Genomic DNA, 23,623 nt, shown 5'->3' on the forward strand with positions numbered 1-23,623 from the left:
GAGCTGGATCCAAACTCCTGCAGAGTTCAGCATCAGGGCTTTGGTTCTGCCCCATTTCTGCTGGAGTGGGGATAAAATAGAAACTGTTCAAAGGAAGCTGGTGGGTGGATGTCCCCTCTGAGCCTATGCTAGCTGTGCAGTGGTTTGCAGGAGGTGTAGCCAGGTACAGTGTCTTAGGGCAGGTCAGACGCCAGGTGTGGCCTTTACTCAGTGGTGGGTTGAATCTATATATATTCATATATATAGATCTATATATATTCACATATACATGTGTGTGTGTTTCACTCTGTCTCTCTGGGTTGATGTCTCCCCTCTGCTCCCTGCAGGTGCAGACCACCACCATGTGCATCTCCGTCAGCCTTAGCGGCACCGTGGTCCTCGGCTGCCTGTTCACCCCCAAACTCCACATCATCCTCTTCCAGCCCCAGAAAAACGTCGCCAGCCACCGCGTGGCCACCAACCGGTTCAGCGTGACTGCAGCAGGCTCCAGCCACTCGCACGGTGAGTGGCTAGTGGCCCCACAGTGCTGCTTCCTGGGCATGGAGCATGGCGTTTGTCCTCCTGGGATAGGAGTCCTGTTGCCGGAGGGCTGAATGCCATGGGGGATGGGAGCATGGCCAGGTGGCCCTGTGCACCAACTCCCTTTTGAGAGCTTTGCAATTCAAATGTCAATGGCCAGTAAAATTGAAAATGTTACAAGCCATTGAGTCCCCCTGCCCCGCTCTGTAATGTCATATGCTTTGTGTGGCTGCTAATGCTGACATCTCCTGCATGTTTGAGGACATGCATGCCTCCGTGACATGTAATCGCCACTGCCACCTCCCTGGGGGGGGCAGGGAATCTTTGCAGGGCAGGAGGGGATGGTCACTGGGAGGCAGGAGCAGGCACCCACAGTTTGTGGGCAGGGTGAGAGGGGGACATGCCCTGGAGAGAGGAAGGGACAGCTCTGGGGCATGGGATCAGCAGCAAATCGTGGCCTCAGCCCTGTGTCTGCACATGGGGCTACAGCGCCCACTCCAGGGTGATCTCTCCAGGCCATGGGGAAGGCACCAGGGTGCGGCAGGTGGCGATGGTGGGTCTGGGACCCAGGTCCAGCTGCTGTTCCATGACGCCTCTATGTGTTCTTGCCCCGCCAGGGTCAGCCTCTCAGTCCGTCCCCACAGTGTGTAACGGCCGCGAAGTTGTGGACTCCACGACCTCATCCTTATGAAATGCCCTGTGGTTCCCATGGGCAAGGGCATGGTCCCCAGTGCAGACCCTGCACGAAGGCGCAGGCCTTTTTCGTTCCCATTGGGCCTTTTGTTTCTCAAAGCTGTGCTCCCAGCCTGCTCGCTGATGCCGTCTCACTCGCTGGGCCGGCGTTCCCCAAGGAGAGGAGCCGTCGTGTGAGAACTGGGTGCCACCTTCCGCTAGCCTGCTCCCCCAGCGCCGGCTCAGAGAGACACAAACCTGCTGGGGCGGTCGTGATTGTACTGAATGGACCTGCTGGGGCGTGGAAGAACCATGCCCTCTCCCTGGGGAGCCAGCTCTGAGCCAAACGGATCTCGTGGCAGATCCACCCTGTGTTACCTCTTGCTGGCCAGATTACCAGAGAGAGCAAAACCTGAGCATCTGTACCTCCCCACTTCTCTCTGCACTGGAATAGGGTCAGGGGAAAGTCCACAGATCCCCACTGGCTGCTCCAATCTCCCCCTTCCCTTCCCTCCCCAAAGGAAGCAGGACCCCCCCCCCCCCCCCAAAAAAAAGAGCAAATACCAACTGGTCAAAGGTGCTATGGCTTGAAGAGAACAGACAGGCCCTTCTCCAAGACCACACTGCCCCGCAGCGTTGGGAAGGAATTCAGACTGAACAAGCCAGGGGCTCAGGGCTGCTGCTGATTTTGCAGGAAGATCCCTGGTTGGAATGTGAGCCCCCTGCCCCCTCTGAGCTGTGAGAGACTCACTTTGAAATGGACAAACAGGTGCTTCCACATCAGAGATTTCGGACCCCAGGAACCTGGGTTGTATCCATGATCCTCCTGCTGACACATTACCTGATTTGGCTAGAGGGACCCAACCCAACCGGGCGTTGCCGCAAGTGCGGCCCTGTAGGGTTTTGTCTAGCAAGGGCAGTCGGGGACGGGCACAGTGGCTAGTCAGGAAGCAGGGAGAGGGTGAGGGGCCCGCTGGGAGGTGGGGCGAGGCATGGCACAGGAGGGCTGCCCTGTCCGCACCTGGTGTGGGACACTGACAGAGGAGGGTAGCAGGGGACTGAAAATCCTACAAGTGGAGAAATGATGACGTATGAGAACGGAGGGAGAGACCTGAAAATGTGGGACCAGCCAGACGCAGAGAGCGAGTGAGGATCTGGCAGCCTGCAGTCCTGCGGACTGACTTCAGGGGGAGCTGTGTGTCCTGTCCCCGGAGACTGGGCCTTTAGGGTGAACGAGTCCCAAAACACAGAGAGCAGGGAGGAACAAACCCCCAACACATGCTTCAGGCCCGCTACCTGGGGTGGGGGGGTGGGCACAGCTGCTGCTTGGGGGGCAAGGGTGAGGGGGCATGGCCTGCTGCTCCCCACTAGCATAGGGGTTTGAATTTGTGGTGTGCTGGAGTCATTGACCATGCAGCCTGGTATCCAAAGGTGCTCCCCGCTCTTTGCCTCTACAGGCAGCAGGAAAAGGACATTCCCACTGCATTAGGCTGCCCAAGGGGCCGTTCCCCCAGAATGCCCCCACGCCCTTCATGAACGACGGGATGGGGAGGGGTTGGTCTGATTCCATGGAGGGCCAGGGTGCCTCAGACCACCCCCATTCCTGACCCCGCCAGGAGCTGCCTGACCGTGACATCACCCAGCAACCAAAGTGGCCCGAGCGCTGGTGCGGCAGCAAAAGCAGCAATAAACCATCCGGCTCTGTGCTTTACAGCTGCCAAACACTCTGGCGGCAAAGCTGCTCCCCTGCTTCGCTGCAGTTTTCTTGGCACCTTCATCCACCGAGAGCCAGCAGGTGAGTGCAAAAGGTACCACTCTTGTCCAGAGCTGCTCGGAGCTTTTCAAACAGCATCATTTTGGTCCCAAAATTGTGTGATGCATAAATCAGCCTGAGAGACCTTTTTTTTTTTTTAACGATGCTTTTCCCCCCCAAAATTCAAAATCTCAGGTCTCAATATGCTTGTTTTTGCTGGAGGACAACTAGTGACATTTCCAGAGCCTGGAAGAGGGAAAAGCATGTTCAGTGAGGCTCTTTAAAACTCTTGGTTATATTTATTGTAAGTCCCCACTTAATTCTAACACCTGACACACCCTTGGGAGAAAAGCACTCTTCGTGAAAGGTTCAGCATGCCCTGGTCTTTCAATTGAGGAATGAGAAAGCTGCCATTCAGGTTCTCCAGTCGTCCAAGGAGTTCTCCTCCTGATTACTCATCATTAATATCCCACTCACGCCTGTCGGAAGACAGGACACTGGGCTAGATGGACCATTGGTCTGACCCAGTGTGACCATTCTTATATAGCTATTCCTGAGATTTGTAAGTGGAAAAAACAAGCCGAGACAAATCCTTCCAGGTCTTCTTTATGTGTCATCAAGAATCAAAACCAAAAAATTAGAGCCCAGTGCGGATACAAAATTTTTATCCACATCTGAGCCATGATCTGCAAAAATGGTCTGTGGGTATCCATGGATATGCAGGACTCTACAAAAAATCCCCCAGTTTTAACCTTTAAAGCAGGGGTGGCCAACCTGTGGCTCCGGAGCCACATGCGGCTCTTCAGAAATTAATATACAGCTCCTTGTATAGCACCAACTCCAGGGCTGGAGCTACAGGCGCCAACTTTCCAATGTGCCAGGGGGTGCTCACTGCTCAACCCCTGGCTCTGCCCCAGGCCCTGCCCCCACTCCACCCCTTCCCAGCCCCTCCCCTGAGCCTGCCATGCCCTCGCTCCTCCCCCCCCCGCCCCACCCCAAACCTCCTGCATGCCACGAAACAGCTGATTGGGAGGTGCTGCGGGGAGGGAGGGGAAGGCACTGATTGGCAGCGCTGCCAGCTGGTGGGAGGTGCAGGGAGTGGGGAGGTGGGGAGCTGCTAACATATGACTCTTTGGCAATGTAAATTCTGGCTCCTTCTCAGGCTCAGGTTGGCCACCCCTGCTTTAAAGGAATACACTAATGTACATTTCACACTGAATTATGTTAACCATTACGGTTACAAGTGACTCCTAGGATCAGGGTAAAGAATCAAAAATTGGTGTCTGTTTTTTCAGTATGTTTCCTTTTTACACTTGACAGCACTTTGTGTAGAGTTCCCCTCCCTTCCCACCCCATACGTATAGTCATTTTCCTGTTGTTTGTGTGGGTCTTTCTCACCGCTCCAGGGAGAGACATTTAGACAGAGGAAAATGGGATTTCAAAAGTCCCCAATGTTTGTGGAGGGACATGGGTAAATTACTTGTAACTATTTGTTTCATTAATCAATTAGATTTCAAGTTGATGGGGTCCCTGGCATGATGAGGTGAGTACCTGCCCTCTTGCCCATTGGCTTGGATGGCTGAAATAGGAAATGCAAGGCAGCACTCAGAGGAGAGGGACAGGGTGAAGTTATTGGCACAACAATTTGGATCCTCACAGCAATGCATCTCCTGCCTTTCACCTGCATTCAGATGCTGAGATGCTCTTCCTGTGTCTCAAATGACATCATTAGCCAGCACTTCCTGTTAGGAATTATCAGTATCAAGGCCCTGGTGGGCTGGGTAGTGCTAAAGAGGTCGCATCAGTGTTTTTCAACTGACTGATGGAAAAATCCATGTTTACTGTAGAACTATAGAAGTATTTAAACCAGGTGAGTTATTAGTTATTTAAGCAAACGTGCTGCTGATCTCTCAAGAGTTTTCTGTGGGTCGCATCTTTTTTCACAGTAGCCCCATGATGTCGGTGCTAAATGCTAGAATTCCAGTGTTCGTAGCTGTGCCCAGCCCTCTGCCGTGACACTGGTGCCAATGTCCTGTCCTTCTGCCAATGCCCCCTTCCCACCATACTATCCACTGCTCCAGCAGGACGCCTGTTAGCACCACCGCTCTTCCTGACTGCTGGACAGGCACAAGCAATCAGCATCCTGCTCCGCTGCTTCTAGTCACTAATCTCCCCTCACCCTGGGGACAGCTGTACCTGTGGCCGCTGGCACTCAATGCAAGGGAGATCCTGAAAACCAAATGCCAGGTTAGGCTGGGCTGGGCAATATAACTCTGTAGCTCGTGGTGTTTTTTTAATTTTTATAAACTATTTATTGGGAGGAGCCTTTTGGCTGGAGAGAAAATTATAATAATTAGCTGGCTGCTAACAAAAATGTGCGTGTTCTTTGGCCCTTGACTAGGATTATTATCATTGTGACACATGTATTACAAGCCAAGCGAGTTTTTAAGCGTAGATCTTTTTGTGACCAAGTTTGTGGTTTTTGTAATTTATGTAAATAAAGTGCATTTTTTTTAACGGACCCCCGTTGGTCCCATGTGGGCCTCTCACTGGAATAGAAAGCAAGAGCTGGTGTCTGTGTCTTCTTGGCAGAACTGCAGGGTTCCAGGGACTGATTATGGAGTGGTAGGGTTGTGTGAGTCAGGCAATGTGGGGTCAGTGCCCTGCTGTGCCCCAGATTGTGTGACACACCGTGGGCAAGTCATGTTATCACTTTGTGCCTCAGGTCTTCTGTCATGGGGGATCTGACACCCTTTGCCCTGTGGACTCTTCAATGTATGGGCTGCCCAACAGGGCTCCCAGCCCAGCTGCCACCTCTCTGTGTCACCATACTACAAACAATAATGCAAAGTGTTGCAGCACCAGGTCAGGTCACTCCTCTGTGCACTGAGGTGCTAGAAGGGGGCAGCTTAGGGGAGCCAGGCAGGAGTCCCTGGGCCTTCACTTTAAAAACCAAGGCAGCACCAAGCTTTTTCCTTGGGGGTGAGAAAACAATGCAGTTGCGAAAGTAGAAAAGCAAAGGTGGCCCACTGAATAGATCTCTGGACTGGTTCTTGGGAGATCTGGGTTCTAGTCCCAGCTCTGGCCCTGGCCTGCTGGGTGGTCTTGAGCCTCAGTTTCCCCAGCTGGGAAATGAAGATGATGCTACTGAGCTGTGTAAAGGGTGAAGTAGTAGTATCCTGCAGCAGGGCAGGGGCTAATTATGAACTCTTCCCCTCACTTCCCAACACCCACTTCCCTCCACCAGTGCAGAGGGGGGTATGAGGCTGGTAAAGGGGATGGCGGCATATTAAGTGTTTGGGCAGCTCACTTGCCAGTAGCAAGGGCCAGCTGTGCTTGTGGGAAGCTTCAGCCCCCTGGGAAGCCATAGCCGCCTGCATGGGAGGTGCACACACCCCCTATCAGCCATGGGCTAGACACATGCAAAGCCAGCCACTTGCACTATGAGGCCCTTCCTGCTGACACAGACCAATGCCTTAGCCAAGAATTATAGCCTATCTGACCCTTTAAGGGGTGGGCCTAGCACCCCTCCTGAGCTCGCAAATTAATTATAATTAGTGACCAAAGCAGTTGAAGAGTCAGGCAAGAGAGACTCCCTCCAGAGCCAGCCCTCCTTGGCTGGGGGAAGAGGGTGAGGAGTGCTAGGGGCTCCTGTTCCAGCAGCAGAGCAAGGAGCTGGGAGAAGTCTGTGAGCCAGAGGAGAGGCTGTTTTACTTCAGACTCCTGGGCAAGCCCCTGGGGCTGGAAGGGACCCAGGGAAGCAGCAGCATGGCTAAAAGGAACAGCACTAGCTCTTAACAGAGGGACCTTGGGCAGCACCCCAGGGCAGAGGGTGGGGAGAGGTTCCTGGGCCAGGAGGAGGTGTAACTGCCTCAGCACCAGCCTGGCAGGATTGCAGGCTGGGATGTTGGGACTGCTATATGTACTTCTGTCACCCTATCTGGGTGTTGGCACAGATGGGGCTGAGGTGGGGGGCTGCAGTAGCAGAATCAGGCCATCCCAAGGTGGCAGTACTGCTCAGCAGAGGGCACTGGGGCAGAGCTCTGCCCTACCCTGGCCTGGCACCAGGAGATGCAACCGTGACAAGTGCCACTGCTTCCACCAGGGCTCTGCTTATCCCTAGCAGAGGGGCACCTGTGCCCTTCCAGGCTGGAGGCCAAAGCCCTTGTCTCACCAAGTTTGATTCACTCTTGTTAAAGGCAGCTTTCAGGTCCCAGCTTGCAATCCTCAGCAGTGAGATGCAACCCACCCCCCAATCAACACTGCCCTGGCAGCAAGGGCAGGCTGCTGAGCCCATACTCATGCTAAAAGCAGTGACTTTTCCAGGCCAACCCCAGGGGAGGCCAGAGCTAGCTAGCTTGCTCCCCTGCTGGGGATGGAGAGGAAGGGGAGAGGGGTGGACGCCACCCACAGTACATCTGCCAGTAGCCCCTTCCTGCAGGCCCTGGCTCATGGCTGCAACCCAGGATGCATGGAGCCCTTTCAGGGCTGGACTGAGTCCTCACAGCAGAGACTACAGCTGTAGCTCAAGGAAATCACTTCCCTCCCCCTCCTTAGGTTTTCCTTCCCTAAACAGATGCTAGTATCTGCTTGTGGCCTCTGGCTGCAAGGATGGAGTGAACTGAGCTACTGAACACTTCCATTTGTTCCCTGAGGGCTAGCACTCCATGTCAGGCTCTGTATATCTGCCTGTTAAACTGGAGACAACTAACTCTCTCTCTAATGAGCTTTCCTCACTGCCCCACTATGCAAGGCACACAGCTGTCTGCCACGTGTGCAGCAGCCAGGAGCTGGGAGTAGCAAAGATGGCACAGGGCTAGCTCCACTGCCAAGTTGAAGCCACTGTTTGGCTAAGGCAGGTAAGACCTCAGGCCAAGGTTGTGCCTGACCTGTAGCAGGGCAAATGCTAGGACGTCAGTTAGTCTCTACCAGACGTTGTGCTCAGTGATCCTCTGGCCCAGGTTGTGGGGAGGGACACTAGGGCTTGTTTTACTCTTAGCACTGGTGTTCATTCCCCCAATGCAGTATGCAGGGAGGCCCAGCTCAGGTACAGTACCACGCCAGGCAGAGTCAATGCAGTTGGGCAGACACAGATGTCATAAGAGCTGATGCACAGGAACAGAGCTGGCATAGGTGGCTGAGCTGAACTTATCCCTGAAGGTCCAGGAGCAGAACTGTTGCAATAAATAAATAAAAAAACCACAACCCAAGCTAGCGCAGCCATCAGCTCTCAGATCATGAGAATAGCAGCCGAAAGCCCATGTAAGAGCAGCATGCAGGCAGTCACAGCTTTTAGGAAGTAGCCTGCAAGGCTTTAAGGAACAGCTCTGTTTAAAAGAACAAAACACACAGTGTCACAGCTGAGATTAAAATCTTAACTACAGGAGGTGGTTTTTAATGGTCCTGCTTTTCTAGCTTAGCACCAAACAGCCTAGCCCCCACTGCAAGCTCCAGTTTGATCAAAATGCAGTTTAGAGCTGCTCTTCTTGAAGACAGATCCCAGGTGGAAACAGACATGACAGCACTTAATTCAGTCTCCAAGGCTGCAGCTGCTGTTAGCACAGATACATTTCAAAATGCCTCAAGTTTCGAGACAAAACGCATGACACTTGAACTTTAGTACATTAGCAGCCATGAACGGTAGCTTCCAAACCTCCCTTGATGTTCCCTACAACGGAGATCTGCATCATCAGTCCCAAGCTCTGCAGCACCGAGACTGAGGGACAGCAAAACAAAAACAAACCCACCGCCAGATTGATCAGAACGAGGGAGGGCTCATGCTGTGATTGCACCTGACGTAGATGCATAAGAGGCCTGTCTCCTTGTTTGAATAAAGGCAGGAGTCTCTCCAGATCTGCTGCACAACCCCCCCCCCCACACACACACACACGAACTGAGGTCTGGATTCTTGTGGTGGAATCTACAGGGCTGTGATTACTCAGGACTTTCGGTGTGGGCAGCGCACACACACACGCTAAGCGAGAACTTAGCCTGGGGGTAACTTACAGTTAGCAGCACAACTGCTTGTTACTCAGCTTTCCCCACAGAAGTTTGCCCCATCCTTGAGGCTAAGCACAAAAGGGAAGAGAAAATGCTAGGACCTGCCACAAGCTCCAACATCTGTAGAGAAAGGGAATTCTTCATGGGATCTCAGCAGGCAGAGATAGGGCTGCCCCTTGCAACGTGCCCTTGAAGGTCATGGGCCATTTGAGTGAGTGGCTCTGGCCTGTTCTTGGAAAGGGAGGGAGTCAGACTGGGGCTGCCATGGCTTAGTCTGCATGTCCATCTCTCCCCCTCCTCCCCCCCCTCGAAAAAGGCCAGGTCTCAGCTGCTCACACCTTTGGAGCAGGTTCTGCCGTCTGGCTGCCGGTTGTGGCCCGGGCGTCTCATTTCATATGCTACACCTCCCTTTCCTCTTGTGCCCAGCCTGCAACTGGCCCGAGAGGTCGTCCTTGCCTCCGGTTTCGCACGTGACAAAGCATCCGAGCCGTAGACAGGCCGACACTGACAGCAGGGTTTTACACAGGGGGTTTGCTTTTAATGCAAAGTTTTAACTCAAGAGTCTCACAAAGCTCTAGGAGCAACACGACTGTATGCAAGAGGGGAGCAGGGTTAGGAGCCGTCAGCTGGCTGTGCGCTGCCAGCCGTCGTCCTCTGCAGCGGGATGATGCAGATGCTGTTCTTGGCTTCTTTGATTCGCCACCAGCGGCCCAACCTGAACACGAGAGAGAGACCCTGAGCTTTTGTTTCCCCCACTCCCCAGCAAGAAAGCCACCTGGTGCCAAGCTGAGCTCCCTCCTCAGAGGGTCCCGGTGCTGGCACCCAGTGCTTCACACTGCTCTAGCGCCTCCCAGGGGCTCTTGCAGTGCTTTGCAGAGATCCAGCACCTGAAATGTGCCATCTCTGGTCTACAGAAGGGGAAGATATGTCTCCATTTCCCCCAGGAGAAAGCAAGTCACTAGTAAGGCTGCCCTGGAGCAATGGCAGGAGGAGTTTCATACCAGTGCCAGCCGGGCTTTTAAGAGGGTTAGTGCCATTTTCTGCCCTCCCCTCCTAGACAGCCCACTCCTCGCATGCTTCACCCCGAAAGCTGCCCCTTCCCAGCATTTAACAGACCCTTCTTCCCAGCTGAAGAAGAGTCTAATGCCAAATGTTGGATTTTTCTAAGTCCCCAGCACAGGCTCTGCCCCATTGCCAGCTCCTTCAGACTGCACACTGCAGAGAGACTACCACAAGGGCTGGGAGAGGGTCTGGGATTAGCGGCTGGGGCCTTGGGCCAGAGCTCCTGGGACCCCATGTAGCTAGCATCGAGGCCGGTACCTGTGTTCCTGTCCGACCCCAACAACCAGGAAATCCCCAGCACTGGAGAACTTCAAGCTGTTGACAAAGCCGATCTGAGAGAGAGGAAAAGGCATGAGGCCAGTACCGCAGGCTTGAGAGCTATTAGTCTGCCGGGACAGGGCTCCCATTAGCGCAATGCAACTTCGATCAGGCCAAGAAGGGATTTAATCTCAGCAATTCACTGGCTTCACACACCAGATGGGAGGGAGCCCCTGTGGGCTTATTCTGGACCCCTGCACTCCCTCACCCCAGCCTGCACAGCAGACTTGTTTGGGGAAGGGGAACCCAGCTGGACAGAAGAGGGAAATTCCCATCTCTCCTCAGCCCCAAACATCCGCTCCCATGAGCCTCGCCTGCCAACGGGGAGCCGTCATGCCCACGCCCCTTTCTTACCAGGGGGATGTCGAAGAGCGGCTCCAGCCTTCGGAATCCCTCACCGCACTTCCACAGCCGCACGCTGGCGCTGTGCGAGCCTGTGGTCACAGAGCAGAATGTGAGGGCCTTGGGCGGCCAGGCCCTGCGCCTCCCCCAGGCCCCGCCATGCTCTGCACCGATCCAAGCTAGAGTGGTCTCCCTCAGCCCATGGCCCTGCCACCACACCAAGCCCTGCTGGCATCCACGACCGGCACCCCACACAGCCCAGCTCCCCCTCCCTGCCACCCCACCAACACAACGGGGACCACAGGAAGCTGAAGCTGCTGGCTGGGCAATTGGAGCAGCAAGCTGGCCTATTTCAGGGGAAAACACCATCCTGCCTGGGGTTAGGTGGCGGTGGATCCTCACCATTCTGGGGGAGCAAGTCAGAACCAGAGAGGAGAGCGACACAGCGATCTCCTGCCAGTTACACACGGGACAGACTGGTCACAAGGCTGTGGCTCTCTGGAGAGGCCCAGCCAATGTCCCCAGAACCCCAAGTGCAGTTACCTCTTGCTCCGAGCTCACCAGTCATTTATTGTATGTGACATGGATCCAAGTTCAAACCAAGCCCTCCCTCCCTCCTCCCAGCCTGCCCCAAACCACTCCCTTCCATCCAAGCAGGACTTCCCCACTCCTCAGCTAGTTTCTAAGCCAGGGTGGCAAGCCTGAGAGTGCCAGGGGTAGGAGTTGTAGGAGTGGCAGGGACTGGGCTAGTTGAGAGCAGCATAGGGCCAGTTGTGGGTAAATTCCCCGGGGCTGCCAGGAAAGCAGAGCCAGGTTCCCAGAAGAAGAGAGAAGTTAGGAGCCTGAGGAATGACCCGTCCAGGGCGCTTTCCATCTGAGCCCCTTGGAGCACTTCAAACAGTAACCCGGCCCCGCCCACGAGACAGGCATTGTCCCAGCTGTACAGAGTGCTGGCCCAAGCTGCAGGCAGGAAGCCCAAAGCCAGAGCCAGGGAGGAAGCCAAGATCGCCCAGCTGCCAGGGGCCTGCAAAGTACTGCATCCTTCCTCCCCGCCCCAGTCCCAAAGCAACAGCAAAAGCGAGGGTCTCACAGCGCGAGGCACCTGTGGCTACAACGTCACTGTTCAGCAGGGTGGCCACTGAGGAGATCCAGTACGGCTGCTCCAGGCCCTGGGCGCCGTGGTTACTGTGCGCTTGCCTCACCGTCGTGAGCGGCTTCTTCTTTGAAAGGCCCCAAAGGGCGACCGACCTGTTGTGAGACGTGGAGCGGATGAGGCTACGTGCCAGAGCCCAGGCCTTCAGCACCCCCAGCATGTTTCCAGCAGGGTTACTCACCCGTCGTCCGCGCCGGACACCATGTGCTCCTCGTTGATCAGCTGGACGCAGTCGATGGAGCCCCTAAGATGGGCAGAGGGAAGGAGGAGAATGATTTGTGGCTATGGGCCCCCTGGGAAGTTACCCTGCAGGGTGCCAGAGCACCAGAGGCAAGGGTAACCCCAGAACTTGAGCTGAGCACAGACCGGGCTTCCAACACCACCCCTCAAAGGAGACTGTGCTGGTGGCACTCAGCATGCTTCAGAACAGGCCTCCTTGGCAGCCCCTCACTGCAACAGGCAGCCCCCTAGAGGTGGAGCATTCTCTAGGTCACCTCCCAGAAGGGCACATTTCCCCTTTTGGCTGCTCCCCCACTGGAATCTGGCATGAACGCTCTGGACGAGTCCTCCTGCCGGCTGAGCCGCTTGCCCTGTGGTTCAGCCTGGCTGGCCTAGTTCCACTCTGCACCACTGTGATATGGGAGCTTGGCTTGAGCTGCTTCCAGGAGCTGCTGCCGGGAGGAGCGGTCCCATGCACGGTGCAGTGCTGTGGATGGCCAACAGCCAGCCTCCCCCACCTAGCATGTCTGCATCACTCCTGCAGGCACTAGGCAAGGTAGCACGTGCCACCACCAGCTCAACAGGTGTGGCCGATAACCATGCACGAGGCAGGTGCTGGGAGGCATCTGACAAGACACTGGGCTGCAGAGCTGAGGAGGGGAGGTAGAACAGACCAGGGCAGTTGCTGGCAACCACCAGACGGGTATTGTGCTTTGGCAGAGGAGCTGCCATGGAAGGTGAAGTGAGTTAAGCGGAGCAGACGCCCAACAGCCCTCACCACCCTCTGCAGGGGCTGCTGCCCACACCTACTGGTGCCCGTAGAACACAAGCTGAGACTCCTCAGGGATCTTCCAGACCCGGACGGTGCCGTCTCGCCCGCCTGACGTGACACAGCACTCCCGGCTCAGGCTGTCCAGCCCCGTGATCGCATCCTGGTGCCCGAACCTGGAGTTGGGAGCAAACCGAGCAGAAGATGAGATCCAGTCTCAGTAACCCAGGGAGCCCAGCCTGACACCTTCTACATCCCTTCCCACACAGGTTCTGCATTCTCAGCCTCGATGGTCATCTCCCACCACTGCATAGCCGACGCTGATCACTGGTTCTCCTGGATGGGGGGCTTGTGGCTACAGCACACCAGGCCTCCACCCCCACAGAATACTTGGCCTCTCACCAGACACAGCTGGTAGAAGATGTGGTGACGTCTATCTCAGATAACCACGCTTGGCACAAATGACTCAGGCCCTCAGGAGATTTCTGAGCTGCGGCCGCATCACAGCTACTGATGCAGTAGGAGGGGTCCCGATCAGGTGAGCCTGACTATGGGTGCCACCAAACTGAATGGGCCGCTTGTTAAGGGCAGGGTAGCCTTGAGCAGCGACCATAGGACAGCTTGGGGGCCAAATGCATTGCTGGGCCAAATCTGCTGGAGCCCCCTGCCCAGGAATCCCAGTCTTCCATCTCCAGGGTCACCCCAAAAGCCACATAATCCTCCCAGCTCAGCCGCCCTGGCTCTCCTGCCCCAAGGCACAGAGAACTGGGTCCTCACAGAGTTTCCACGTAGGCGTTCTCAGCCACGTTCCAGACTTTGACAGAGCGATCGTGCGAGGCGCTGTACAGCTGGTGAGTGCCCTTCTGGAACGACAAGCCCTGCGTCGGGGGAGAGACAGGTGCTAAATACAGAAGAGTGGCTTTAATGCCGATCCAGAACTGCATTCTCCAAGGTGACTACCCTAAGGAAAGGCTGCCCTGGAAGCAGCCAAATTTCCCACCCATCCCGAGCTCAGCACCTCAGAGGAAAGGCACTCAGCAAAGGGGGAAGAGGATTCCCGTGGAGAAAGGGCTCCCTGACTTTTAGTCAGAGCCTAGATATGTTTCCCAAGTCAGCGTGGAAGGATCAGGTGTTCAAAGCCGCCTTGTTGTGTCTGAGCTACATGGCCCCAGCACTCCAGCCACTCACCGTCACAGCGTCTCGATGGCCAGTGAATTTATACAGGTGCTTGCATGTGACAGCCTCCCAGATCATGATCAGTTTGTTTCTGTCTCCTGTGGCCTGGCAGGGAGACAGAGGACACTCTCACTAGCAGCCCCTAACTAGGTCTATATCATCACAACGGGCTGTGTGGCTGCACTATTATGTTCTGCTGCCATTTCAGAGGCCCACAGGGAGAGGTCTCAGCCAGATGGGAAGTGGGATTCCCCACTAGCCACCCCTTGGTTTTGTTCCCGGCTCACTGTCTTCCCCTGGAGAGCATACAGAGCAAACAGCCTTTGCCCTTCCTCCTCCTCTCGGGATGGTCCCATCAGCACCACAGCCAACGCTGGAGCCCAAGGCTGGTGAGATCCAGCTATGCAGCCGGCCAGAGAGGCAGCGGTGATACTGTGTGTGCTGCCGGTGACTGGTCCCAATCATGGAACAGCAGCCATCAGCATTTCGCCACTGGGGCGGAGATGGACCCTGCTTCTGTCAGAGCAAGCTCCCCCAACAAGGTCTCACCAGACGAGCCGTGTACCATGCACTCACAGCTGATGTGCTGTTTGCAGCTCCTGTATCCTCTCTGGAGGGTGGCAGTGCCCAGCTCTGCCTGCCAGAGCAGCCCACCCAGCTCCGAGGGGGGCCCAGGGACGGTGAGCGGGCAGCAGGGTCGGGGATCAAAGGGGGTCCAGCATTTGCAATGAAGCAGAAAGCTGACAGCGTGTGCCAAGAACTCAATGACAAGAGCCTCCTCTCACTGCATGACTAGAGAACAAGGGTGAGCCAGCCAGCAGGGGAGAGGGCAAAGCCTGGCCGTTCCTCCTTACCAGGTATTTTCCATCTGACGAGATGGCCATAGAGAGAACATGTGCTGTGTGGCAGACGTGCTGAGCCTCTGTCCCCTTCTTCCCTCCAGGGATCACGTGCAACTTCTTCCCGCTCTCCACATCCCCTGCAGCAGACTGCATCGGTCACCTCCTGCCTGATTCTGCAGGGCTAAGCTTCTGGCTTTCTTAGCCAGACTAGCAGGGCTGCCTTGGCCAGCATGTCCTCTTGGCAAGCCAAGGGCCATAGAGACAGGGCCAGCGCCTCCCCAGAGGGTTAGGAAGTAGAGCATGCAAGGCACATTTGATGGTCCCAGTTCACCCATCTTATTCCACTAATGGGGACTCCTTGGTAATGAGGCAGGCGATACCAACTATCCACATCTGCTCAGAGCAAGGTGCAGGAGGATCACAACAGTACAATGGAGTTCCTGCACCAGCCCAAAGCAAGCTGCCAGAGGGCAGAGCTGACGCTGTACTTAACAGTGCCTTCTATCCTACTGTGAATGCTAAAGACCGAGACTCATTTTTTCAGGAGGGTCAACTTATTTTGGGCCCCTAAGATCTAAGCACCCATTTCTCTCTCCTCCCTCCAAGGCAGTGGGAGCTGCGTGTGCATGGCACTTCTGGAAAACAGGGGTGTAGGTGTTTGGAGCTAAGCACTCGAGAACTGAGGGACACCCCTCCCCCGCAAATTAGTGGACACTTCTGAAGAGTTAGATCCTGCTTGCAGGGTCAGTGCAGCTCCAGCACTAAAATCTAGCTTGTAACAAAGCAAGAGACTTCCCTTCAGAAGAGGAGGCTACAAGCAAAACTAGAAATTGACAAGCTCTGACAGCCTGCCCTGCATAGCTATAATGTGTGAACACGGCACCTGCCGGGAGATGGGGGTGGATGCTCTTCACAACTGTCTTCGGAAATGCTGGAACCTGCAAGCCACTGGACTAAGAGGGGAGGTGGCCTAGGAACAACTCACATTTGATGATGGAGCAGTCTTTGGCAGCTGAGAAGATGCACTTGTCATCTGGAGAGATGACCAGGCAGGTGATGGGCAGCTGGTGACCACGCAGCACTCGGATGGCTGCTGTATCTGGAGGCTGCAACTGTTCACACACAGCACCTCATTAACAAAGTGCTCCGGCGCCACAGAACTTGCATGGGGTTGTGAGCTATTTTATCCCTGGTGATGGGATACACACTGACTTCAGTGGGAGCACAGCACCTCGAAGATCTAGCTGTCAGCACCCAACTTTAGAAGGTCAAGATTTTCAAATATTTAGAGGTACTTATATACCCTCCCCCACCCCCATTACCAACAACAGAGCACTACCAACATCCCTGTGATAGGACAATGCTATTATCCCCATTTTAAGATAGGAAACTGAGGCACAAACATGCCACATGACTTGCCCAAGGTCACTCAAGAAGTCTGTGGCAGAGCATGGAATTTAACCCAGATCTCCTGCCGTCCAGTCCAGTGCTCTACCCATTAGGCCACGTTTCCACAGAGCAAACCTGGATCCACAAGAGTCCCAGGTTAGTGCAGGGCCACCTTGCCCTAACATGCAAATGCTGTTATTTTCAACTGAACTAGGAGCAAGCTCGTCCCAGGCGCCTGCATTGTGAGAGAACAGTCGATCTGACAGCTGGGAGATTGAGCCAGTCCAGAAAGGGATCACATGACAATGAGACACCCTCTCCCCTCCCCCTCTCAAAGGGAGAATGGGCAGCCAGCAACCTCTCCCTGCCCCTACCCAACTCTGAAACAGAACTGTTCATGCAAAGCTTTGCAAACTTACATCTTTGGCGATCAGTCGCTGCAGTTTTCCCTTCTGTTCAAGCTGTTGAAAGTACGAGGCAGTTAGACATGAGCAAAGCCCTAGGCACTCAGTCCCTGCATAGTGGAGACTATTCTGCCCTTACAAGATGTGAAATGAGGACAATTTAGATACAAAAGTTGTTCAGTTGCACAGTCAACTGCTTGACCACGCTTCTGTTCGGCCTGAAATACATTCCAGAAAACCAAATAACCAATGTCACCCAGGCTTGTTGCTAAAAGACAATAAAAAGTATAGGACAGGAAGAACAATATCATATCGAACCTGGCTCTGGGAAGCTCTCGTGAAGTGTTAAATTCACCTTACACCAAAGATGTGCTCCCAAAGCCACCACCCTAAAGCCACCTTTCTATATCCTACCCATTTACAAGAAGTGCTGTGTACAGCACCTGAAACTGGATTTAACCAATCAGCTTTCTATGTTGTTTTTCTGGTACCATGCTGTACCCCCTTACCGCTTTGTTCTGAGAGCATGCACTCCAGGTACTAGGCCCGTGAAGGCACCTCTGTGGTTTGCATGGTCTTATCTTTTTTCTTTGGGACATTCTAGTAGTAGCCTGAGAGAGTTACTCCCTACCTCTTGCTATGAGGAAACACTCCTGTGTGCTGATCCTGATCGTTTTCCTATCTTCCTAAGCCAAAGCATACTTATCCGAACGCAAGGTGTTATGGGATACTTGACAAGGGTGGGCAGAATTGTGGAGAGAGTACAATACATTCAAGTGAACATACCTTCCCAATACTTATATTAACACTAAGCCAATACATGTGTTGTTAGGCAACCCAGGTGATGGGCACCTTAAGAATGCTGATGGTTTAAACAGGAATATGCAAAGAGGCCCATGGGTGTGTTTACCTCTCTGCTTAGCAGAGGACTAGGTTCCCATGCATGGAGCAGCTGCTTGGTTTCCCTCAGGTTCAGAGAGCCATAGATCAGTGCGAATCAGAAAGATGATTTGGGACGGGGAGGGGGGGGGGGAAAAGAGGGAAATTCCATGCAGAGATTCAAGTCACTTTCTCCCCAGCTGGGGGGATGTTTGGAAGGCAGAGACTTAGCTTTGCTCTGGCCACTTAACGAAAGCCGCAGTAAAAGTCAAATGCACGTTTGCGTGGGAGTGAGCAGACACTCTCGTCTCAGAGATTGTAGCCATGAGACAAGCCCTCAAGGCAGGCTGAAAGGAATTGGGGTGGGGGGGGACAGAGGGGGGAAATCCCCAGGGCTCCAGGAGCATCAGAAGGGAAGAAGCAGGCACAATTCAAAAGAAAAGACGTCAGCAAGCAAGGAGCCCCTGAATCCATTAACTCCTCTCCCCCAAGTGGCCTACTCACCACATCTTCCTTCAGTCGGCCAGCAACCAAGTCCTTTTCCAAGGCCTCCTCTTCTGCTTTTTCTTCCTCTGCCCAAGACACAAGCACAGAGACAGCACATTAGGAATGGAGCACCGCATGCACAGCAAGAAGGCATTCAACTGAAGCAATGAACATTCCTGCATTAGCAGAGCTTCCTCTCCAAGAGGAGCAAGCAGCAGACAGCCCTCAAGGAACTACACATCGGAATATTAGCACAGGGTTTTAACTATGCAAATACATGGGGAGCTGGTCCCCAGTGACTGCCTGGTCAGCCCTCCTGCTCCAGACTTAGACCCCAGATCATCGGGCCCAGTCTCATTTACGGTAGTTTCCTGGCCAACAGCAGACCACACATCCCCCATATCAACATAGAATCACAGAATATCAGGGTTGGAAGGGACCTCAGGAGGTCATCTAGTCCAACTCCCTGCTCAAAGCAGGACCAATCCCCAGACAGATTTTTGCCCCAGAGCCCTAAGTGGCCCCCTCAAGGATTGAACTCACAACCCTGGGTTACATGTGGAAACTTAAGCATTCTAGCTCTTGCATTACCACTTTAAGGCAGAGTTTATCACTGTGCCCATGCTATAAGCAGTTCCTGAGCATACTTCAGGGCTTCATCTGGTTGCATAAAAGATTTTATATCCTTTTCTGGGGATTATTTTTAAAACAGCTGGATAGGGGGTGCTGCAGGTGTGACCGACACACCTGAAACTTCCTCACTGGGTCATTCTAGTCTATAGAGGTTCTTATGACAAGTGTGGCATTGTAGGATCCAAGCTTATAGTCTATGCATCTTTTGGCACTACACAGAAATCTTGGGAAAACATGATGTGCTTGCTGTTATGTGCAATGGAATCTTAAAGCTGCTAGTGTCTCGGGATGTTCCTGCCATTGCAAATTCCTATTTTGGGTCAGTTCCCTGCTGGGTTAGGTGGTGATTTTGTCAGCTGAATGGGAAATGGAGCCAGGCCTTAGTGTGAATGCAGCTGAAAGCTAGAACTGCATCATGCCCATGACTCCTGTATTGTCCCCACTTTAACAAGCATTGAAATGGATGTGCAGAGAAGGGACGGCTTTGCCCAACATCTCACAGTAAGTTGGCAGCAGATCCAAGGTCAGAATCCAGGCCTCTTGATCTAACTGCTACACTCCCTCTGAAGCATTCCCCAGAACAGGCTACAGTAGTAACACTGCCTTCTTGTTATATTAGTCTCAGTGAGACTGGTACTTAGCTTGTTTTCCTAGCAGGATATCTAGATTTACCCTTAACCTGTTTAAAAAAAAGAAAAAAAGTCTTTTACTGCCATTACATGCAAAGGATAAAGTACAAGCGGTTGACAAATTCAGACTGGAGATACGGTGTACATTTTTCAGGGAGGGTAATTAACCACTGAAAAGTTTTACCAAGTGTCATGGTGCATTTCTCATCACTGGCAATCCTATATATGGGGGATATAAAGTGTACTTTAAAAGAGCCGGCCTAGTTCAAACAGGAATTATTTCAGGGCAATTCTCTGGCCTGTGTTATACAGGAGCTCAGACTACATGAGTATAGTGGTCCCTTTCTGGCCTTGGAATCTATGAATAACAGCACAGTCTCACTAGCAGATCTTTCAAGTCTTTTAAACCTGGCACATGCCTAGTTTAGATCCTTTAATGACACCCTATTTGTGCTTCCCCAGTGAGATGTTGAAGGATGACAAGATTTGGAGCTGCTTTGTAATTTACAAGTTCTGTATGTTGGCTTGGTTATTGGGGTGCTCACTGTATGACTAGCCAGTTAGATCAACAGGGCAATCTGGGAAAACCAGCAGCAAAGAAGAAGAGCTAAGCCACCACTCCACAAACACCTGAGAGTTGTTAAGGACAATGCCAGGCCTTTGTGCTTTCATGATTCTGGCTCTGTCTCCTGCTGAGCCCACAGGACTGTTGACCAGAAGGGCAGGAACAGAGTAAAAAAGCTGCCAGAGGGTTAAAAAGGAACCCTCTCTCAAGGGAGGGGGAAAAACAGGCTGGGACAGGCACCCGGTGCGTTGTCTGAAGAGGTCAGGCCTGCGTAGGCTAACAGTAGGGGATTGTAAGTCTTTAGACAAGGCAGATGTGTCTAGACTGTTCTGTTCTATAATCCTCTCTCTCCAATGCTTTGTTCCTACTGCAGCATAGAAATTGTGGTTTTAAGAGCCTGTTTTGGCACTATGCACACCTGTGAGGGTCACTGTGGCAGGGAAAGGCCAATTAACCCAGCTGGAGGGTGGGTCAGGCTTAACTGAAGATGAAGCCCAGCTAATGGTGCTATAAAAGAGGGGAAGCCCTGAGCAGAAGGGGCTGGAGAGAGAAACTTTGCAGTTGTTCTGTGGGACTAGAGTGTGGGGAGACTAGGAGGAGGTTCAGGAATCCTCTCAAGGAGAGAAATCTGGCAGGAGCCCCAGGAGAGGGGTTGCTGGAAGTTTCCACTCTCTGGGAGAGGAATCACAGAGGAGCCTGCAGAAAGGAACTTGTGTCCTGGAAATGTTCCTGAAGGGCAAGGGTAGGGGGGAGAAGGGGTCCCTTAAAGCAGACCAGGGAGAAGAGAGACTCTAGGAAAGAAGCCCTAAGGGTCAGTGGCCTGGGAGGAGCCAGACCATCAGGGAGAAAGCCTGGGGAGGCAGCCTTCTGTAAGAGAGGAAAAGCCCTGCAGAGCCTGGGACGGGGGCAAAGCCAGCAGAGGATCAACCCTGGGAAGGGTGGAAGAGTTTTGGTACCTCTGACCTGTGACACTGTTACCCCAAAATACATGGGACTAAAGCATGAGCTGACCAGAGGGCCATGTCATGAGAAGAGACCCCTGCAGGGCTGGACCAGCTGTCACCAGGGGGCACTAAATGAGGAAAAAGATGCTATGCCACACCGATCCACACGGGGGAACTCCAGCCGTAAGTCCACTATCTTACATTACCGCTGATCAGACTCCTAAACAGAAGAACTGCAGGTGCCAAACTCAATCACACCTGCAGGATAACCAGCCTTGATACACAGGATATAGTAGCCCGGTCTAAGAGTAGGAGAATTGCAGAATCCTGTCCCAGGCTAGGCAAGGCCTGACACCTCAGGTGATGTACTCAGAGACCAGCAGCTTATTCTGCAACTGTGGCAGACTTTATCCAAAAAAGAGAGTGTTTTACATAGCAGATGACTTACAAGCTTCAAGACACAACAATGCAGATGACAAAGAAAGCATTTCAGAGCTTTTCTTTCAAGTTACTCAGAACACAGACAACACATCCATTGTTACATGTCAAGACAAACTGTAGATTCGATTTGTGTAGCGACTGGGTCACCTATGCTGAATCACCACCTTTAGGAAAGTAAGCAAGCAAGGAGTAGGAGACACCGCATGTTTGTCACTTTTAATTTTATACTTCTCTATATACTAGAGAATGCATTAAACTATTTAGATTGTCCCCAAGGAGTTTAGACTGCCTCTTCTTTGGGGTCTGTGCTTAATAGCAAATTTCATCTAGCGAAAGCAGTCCACTCATTACAGCACTGAAGCCTGAGTAGCAGGGAAGAAGCACAATTCCTGTGTTCAAATCAATAAGGAAGAGCAGCAGGGCTGAGGTACAGCTACTAGTGTCCTCACTCCTCAATAGCATCCCCTGCACTGCCCAGCCAGCCGAATACTCACCCTGCTGTCGAAGCTGCTCCAGGTAAAGTTTGGCTAATCTCAGCTTCTTCTCCTGTGCCGTCTCTTCAATCTCTTCTGCCTCATTCTCCTTCTTCCGCTTCCCACCAAATGTAGGGCTACAGGGGGAGAGAGGGAGCGTGCATGGGAGGGGGTCTCTTCCTCCAACCATAACACCTTTTACTTTATAGACCATTTGTAGTCTAGTATCCAGTCAATAAAATCGGCTTTTGGACTGAAGTCTGTGTACGGAGGGACACTCATGCACAGCAGTAAAGGAAATAAACAGGCCCCACTCAACTTTATTTAAAAGTGTATAAAAGGGCAAGTTCTTTGTAATTAGTGGAGAGGGTCCCCACCACCTAGTATTAGACCCCACATTTCTGAAACAGTGGCCCCCACCACTTTAAGTGAGAGGGACTGTGAAAGTCTGGCTTGGAACAAAATGCTTCGTGCAACTGTAACTAACTATAGTTCTGCAAGAATCCATCCAAATGAACAGGATAGAACAGCCTGCATAGAACCATGGAGCCAGATTCTAGTCTATGTAGATACTTACACCATGCTCATCACTGTAGCATCTGAGTGCTTTCCAGCTGAGCAATGTGAGTAACATCTTCATATGCTTATTCTCTCCTCCCCTCCTAAAGGGAGAAGTGTATGCAGTGGAGTGGTCTGGGATTTTTTTTTAAATATACCCTGTGGTGATGGTCCTTAATTCCTTGGGGAGTTTGCTCCCCAGTCTGGGACAGGCCCCCGAAACCACTGTCTCCTGATTGTAGGAAGTTGCACAGTGATCTCAGGAAAAGCATACAAAAGAAGAGCTCTGGGTGTCCCACCTTGTTTCCCCCCACTGAACCCCAGGAGGAGGGATCTCTCTCTATTTCTATGGCCCTCACCTCTACAGTGTTTGGGCACCTTGGAGTGGAAGGAGGGGTGTGCATGGATAGGGATGTTTCCTGGGTTCTGCTCTGCAGAGTGGCTATCTGAGGGACCCTTTGGGGCAACACCCACAGGGGGGCTAGTGCATTACTTCTCTGCATCGGAGTCGCTGGAGATCTCCTCATTCAGCTTCGAGCCAGCTTTCTGCCAGGATTTCTCCTCTGCATCAGGGACCTCAAGCACAAAACCCTCTTTCAGTACATCCTGCCTACAGCAACAAGGGGGGGGGGGCGGGCAATGGGCAGGGAGAGCCCACTCCTTGCAACCACCCTAGGATCCCCACAATGTTGTCACCTCCAGTCCATAATAAGCAGAGGAAAAGTGATAGGCAACTACCTTAGCCAGCCTAGGAAATCCTTGCTTCCTCCCCCATTCTCCCCAGCCCCCCACCTACCTCCATTCCCATAGTTCCCTCCAACCCCTCTAGCCTTCCACCCCGTTCCCCCTACCCAACCCCTCCAGCCCCCTAGCCCTCAATTCCCCCACCCAGCCCCCTGCCCCATTTCCTCTACCCAGCCCCTCTGTCCCCCCGCTTCCCCCAGCCAGCCCCTCTGCCCCATTCCCCCTACCCAGCCCCTGTCCCCCGTTTCCCCCAGCCTGCCCCATTGCCCCACGCCGCCCATCCGTCCCCGATTCCCCCACCAGCTCCTCACTTCCTGCCCTAATCGACCTCGATCTCCTCCCCAATGGGCGCCCTTCTTCGCGCCCCCACCTTGCGCCGCCTGCGCCCGGCTCCCCCCGCCGCGGCCGCTCGCTGCTGCTGTTTCTTCTTAGCTCCCGACGCCGCCATGCTGCTGCCTCCGACCCAGCCTGCTGCTCAGCGCCAGCTGCACGTGGCGCTCTAGTTCCGCCCCTAGATCCCTCCCATTGGGCAGAGCCACTCCGGCCCCGCCCTCAGCTCCCTCTCCATTGGTTGGAATTATCCACAGGTCCACCCCTCCGTACTCGCGTTCCTTCCAGGGCTAACGCCCCTTTCCTGCCCCGCCTCCCCCTCC

General features: G+C 53.5%; 2 protein-coding genes across 3 annotated transcripts in view; one reads left to right on the plus strand and one right to left on the minus strand.

The window, feature by feature from the left end:
• GRM2 (glutamate metabotropic receptor 2) overlaps positions 1–1,737 on the plus strand; it is a 41,395-nt gene extending 39,658 nt beyond the window's left edge. The window contains exons 5-6 of the mRNA XM_034777739.1: positions 327–501; positions 1,137–1,737. Of these exons, the coding sequence (XP_034633630.1) occupies positions 327–501; positions 1,137–1,210 (249 nt within the window). The 3' untranslated portion in view covers positions 1,211–1,737. The remainder of the gene's footprint in view (positions 1–326; positions 502–1,136) is intronic.
• Positions 1,738–9,460: 7,723 nt separating this feature from the next.
• Positions 9,461–23,479, minus strand: RRP9 (ribosomal RNA processing 9, U3 small nucleolar RNA binding protein). 2 transcript variants are annotated; one of them, XM_034777030.1, is made up of 15 exons: positions 23,341–23,479; positions 22,720–22,802; positions 21,690–21,805; positions 18,002–18,069; positions 16,634–16,675; positions 15,811–15,937; positions 14,838–14,962; positions 13,996–14,088; positions 13,585–13,685; positions 12,849–12,983; positions 12,001–12,063; positions 11,769–11,914; positions 10,679–10,758; positions 10,265–10,338; positions 9,461–9,659 (listed from the first exon to the last, which is right to left on the minus strand). In XM_034777030.1, the coding sequence occupies exons 1-15, from the start codon at positions 23,416–23,418 to the stop codon at positions 9,557–9,559; spliced, it is 1,434 nt and encodes a 477-aa protein (XP_034632921.1). In that variant the 5' UTR covers positions 23,419–23,479; the 3' UTR covers positions 9,461–9,556. The 2 variants fall into 2 exon arrangements, with proteins under 2 accessions (XP_034632921.1, XP_034632920.1); XM_034777029.1 differs by having other exon boundaries at positions 11,757–11,914.
• Positions 23,480–23,623: the final 144 nt, after the last annotated feature.

The sequence above is a fragment of the Trachemys scripta genome, chromosome 7, assembly GCF_013100865.1.
Source record: "Trachemys scripta elegans isolate TJP31775 chromosome 7, CAS_Tse_1.0, whole genome shotgun sequence".
Classification (NCBI taxonomy): Eukaryota; Metazoa; Chordata; order Testudines; family Emydidae; genus Trachemys; species Trachemys scripta.